At 41.6% G+C, this 4,053-nt stretch overlaps 1 protein-coding gene across 1 annotated transcript; it reads right to left on the bottom strand.

Annotated features, from left to right (window-relative positions):
- Window positions 1-823: 823 nt before the first annotated feature.
- LOC112466786 lies at window positions 824-1,423 on the bottom strand (the record flags this gene model as incomplete). The annotated part of the gene is made up of 1 exon (XM_025035109.1): window positions 824-1,423. A coding segment is annotated over exon 1 (600 nt), but the record flags the coding sequence as incomplete, so codon positions are not given.
- Window positions 1,424-4,053: the final 2,630 nt, after the last annotated feature.

The raw sequence follows: 4,053 nt of genomic DNA, 5'->3' as shown, positions 1-4,053 counted from the left end.
TAATCAGACGATCGCATTTTATGATGACATTGCGTTCATCATAATCCACTTGAGAGTTGCCAATCAATCTCGTAAGTGATCTCTGAGTTACACGAGTTCGATATGTTAGCTGAAAGCATCCGCCGTTGTTATCTCTGGATAGGATGGTCATTGACCAAAACCGTGAGGGCCTGTGCAAAGGGCTAAGATGGCCGCTTCTTTCCGTTTTACCGAGGCCTCGTCGCAATGGCTAAGTTCGTCCTTCCTTCAGTCGTATCTAGCGAGGTACTTTCAATCGCCTCTGAGCAGGGCTGCAATGCCTCCTCTGATATTACGGAGACGTCCTCGTTGTTTCTATCTCAGACTTAATAGTCTGGCGGATTTCAATCGCGTAGCAATTATACGTATATCCGACGCCGAAGTAATGATAAAAGAACGCGACTGTACGCCTCGCTAGCCGAAAGACGAATACCTTCCCGGCGGGCTTCACGTTCATCCCGACACGTTCACGCTTGCGCAGTATCGTCGGTCCGTGCCTTTTTCCGGCGCTGGGGCGCAACGTGGTCGTCGCAGCGCTCGCGAAACACTTAACGCTAAAGATAACTAGGGAACTGTAACACCGATGCCATCTATAAGCATTCTACCGAATCGCCACTTATAAATCCACTATGTTCACAGATGTCTACACCTACACAATCTCTTCACGCTTTTTATTGCCCGTTTTTAACATTTCGCCCGTCTTTGTTTATCGTAGATAACGAATCAACTATGCAGTTTCTGTATCAATTGGAAGAGGACAAAGTTTAGTGATAGGTCTTTGTAATTCAGAAATTTGCGTACGTACCGTAACAACTCTAGTATGACCTTCTTGACCAGGATGAGTCTTAACAACCCGACCTAAAGGCCACTTCACTGGAGGATACCTCTCATCAACTACTAAAACCAAAGAACCTTCTTTTATAGATGGAACAGCATTGTTCCACTTGTATACCGCAAGATATCTTTGCAGACAGTCACGTGACCATTGTTTCCAAAAGTCTTCTAGCATTTTTCTTAGGAGTTGCCACCGAGAAAGGTGAGAGACCTTAACGCCGTCTAACGATGGTTCGGGAATAGTAGTCAGAGCCTGCCCTATAAGAAAATGACCCGGGGTCAGAGCAGAAATATTGGTTGGATCCTCAGACTGCGGACAAAGGGGTCGAGAATTCAACACAGCTTCTATCTGAATTAGCAAAGTATTCATCTCTTCGTACGTAAGCTGTTGATCACCGACTACCTTGTTCAAATGCGTTTTAACCGATTTAACGCCAGCCTCCCATTTTCCTCCGAAATGAGGAGCCGCAAATGGATTAAACTTCCACTGAGTTCCGTCCTTAGCGAGAAGCTTAGCTAATTCTTCTGACTCCTTGGAGCTGGCTAGAAAGAGCTTACGAAGTTTGGGCATCTGCTCCTTTAAAATTAGTACCGCAATCACTAGATAACGTTGAACAAGTTCCTCGACGAGAGGTGAAACGTTTGTACGCCGCTAAGAAAGCCTCAGTTGTGTAGTCCGTAACCAATTCTAAGTGTATAGCCGAAGTCGAGTAACAAACGAACAAAGCTATGTAAGTCTTGTAGGTCTTTGCATTCCTACCTTTCCAAGTTTTCGTGGTAAACGGACCTGCATAGTCCACTCCCGAATGCTCGAAAGATCGAGACGGGTTTATCCTTTCAGTAGGTAACTGACCCATGATTTGATGTGCTCTTTCCTGGCGAAACCGAGTACAGACTACACATTTGAGTATAAATGATCAAACTACGACTCGACCTCCAATTATCCAATAATTGTTCCTAATAAAGGAAAAAGTATCCTGAACTCCTCCATGGAATGTACGAGCATGAGCGTCAACAATAACCAAAGAAAGAAAGCTTTTTTAAAGGCGCAACCTTTGTTTTAGAAGCTATAAAGCAGACTGTGACTTTACCTTCGCTCGAGATTACCCTGGCAAAAACAACTGTAGCCATGGCCTGTTGCGAGGCATCGCAGTATCCGTGTATTTCAATAAGTGAACTAGCTGTCCAACCTATTCATCGTGGAAATTCGAATTTCGGCGTATTGTGTAAACTATTTACAAAGTCTGTCCATTTTTTGATTAGTTTTTCCGGCAATGGGTCATCCCAATCTAACTTAATTGACCATAACTCTTGCACAAATATCTTGCCGACAATAATAACAGGCGACAAAAAAACCCATTGAATCCCATTGAAAAATTTAGCAATCGTAGACATAACAGTCCGTTTTGTGATAGTTGTCAATGTAGGGAGCTCGAATGTAAATTCAAACGAATCCGTTAAAGCGTTCCAAGACAACTCCAGTACGTGAACAGTCTCACCTTCATTAAATGAAATCGAATGAGATGTAATCTTTCTATCGGGTGGTATGTTTTCCAAAACATCAGGGTGATTGCTCATCCATTTCTTCAACAAGAAACCGCCCGCCATGCAGAGCTTGTCCAAATGAGCAACTTTATTTTGAGTTTCCTGAATAGAATCCGCTCCGCCATGAAATTCGTCTACGTATCTACCTTTCTCCATGATTGGAATAGCTAAAGGATATCGATGTCCTTCATCCTTTATCAACTGTACGAGAGCACGTATGGCTAAGAAGGGTGAGCAAACCTGACCATAAGTAACAGTTGTGAGCGCAAAAGTTGTGATTTGTGACAATGAATCTAACCAAAAAATCCTCTGATAGTCCCAATCCGACGGGTCTACCTTCATTTGTCTAAACATTTTTTCGATTATGTTTTCAGCTATGAAAACATAAAGAAAGAGGCGGAACCAGAGGAGTACGTCGAACAAATCAATTTGCAATTTAGCACCTGTGTGCAATAAATCGTTGAGTGACACGCCCGTAGTTGTTGGACTCGACCCGTTAAACACAACTCTCAACTTAGTGGTCAGACTCTGTTCTCGTAATACGTCATGGTGAGGGAGATAGTACACCAAAGAGGGCTCCGATTCTGATGAAGGCACTATCTGCATGTGACCTAAGTTTCTGTGCTCTACCATAAAATCCGAGTAAAGATTAAAATAATTAGAATTTGTCTTAAATCTGCCAGACAAACTTCTGATTATTCGCAAAGTCTTATTTTTTGAGTTGCCAAGTTTAGACGGATTTGATTTGAAAGGAAGTCTAATAATATATCTCCCAGTTTCGTCTCTCTTATGCGTAGAAAGGAAGTGATCCTCGCAATCCTGTTCTTCTTTAGAAAGTATTGGAATTTTCGACGAAGGAACTTCCTCTAATTCCCAGAATTTATAAACTAAATTGTAAAGTTCTTGGCTAATCGACACGTGATAGCTTTGTCTATTAACTAAGAAAGTTTCAAGCGTAGTTGGTCCCGAAATTACCCAGCCTAACTTGGTAGCTTGCGCTACTGGCGTTCCAACATCACCTTTTATTAGTTTACTTTCGAGTAAAGCAATCGAGAGAATGTTTAGGCTTATATAAATTTTGTGCGAGATTCTACAACTACAATATAATGCACTTTCTTTCTATTAATTGACACAGTAACTTCCGCAGTAAATCAAGTTATATAAGTATTATGTACGTGAGCAGGTAGTAAGTCTACACAATGTATAAAATAACTCGTCTTTATTGCGTGCGAGGCAGCGGTCATGCGACCGAGTCGGCTGTTACAATATGTCTGCCCGAAGGCTCTTATTCTTTTTGGCGGGACCGGAAACTCACTATCGTGCCCTCTTGCGGTTGTACTCTTATGGCTATCGTGCCCTCTTGCGGTTTGCACTCTCAGGGCGGTTTATTCAACTTACAAATATAACAATAAGTATTACCAACAAATATAATAATAAGTATTTCAAGTGAGTATGGTAAACAATTCGATAAATGAAGAGCGAAGTCAATTAAATGATAATTAACTTTTCGTATGTAATACGGTGTTTCGTAAACGTTAATAGCTGGTAAATAGCCACGGGTCGAATCGCAATATTCGTTAAGATAATATTGACTATGCGTGAATATCCCAATCATGCGTGCATCGATAATGTAAGTTAAATTACTACACATCGAGA

The sequence above is a fragment of the Temnothorax curvispinosus genome, unplaced genomic scaffold (genome assembly GCF_003070985.1).
Source record: "Temnothorax curvispinosus isolate PA1 unplaced genomic scaffold, ASM307098v1 QBEX01001612.1, whole genome shotgun sequence".
Lineage (NCBI taxonomy): Eukaryota > Metazoa > Arthropoda > Insecta > Hymenoptera > Formicidae > Temnothorax > Temnothorax curvispinosus.
This window is presented reverse-complemented; position numbering and strand designations above follow the sequence as displayed.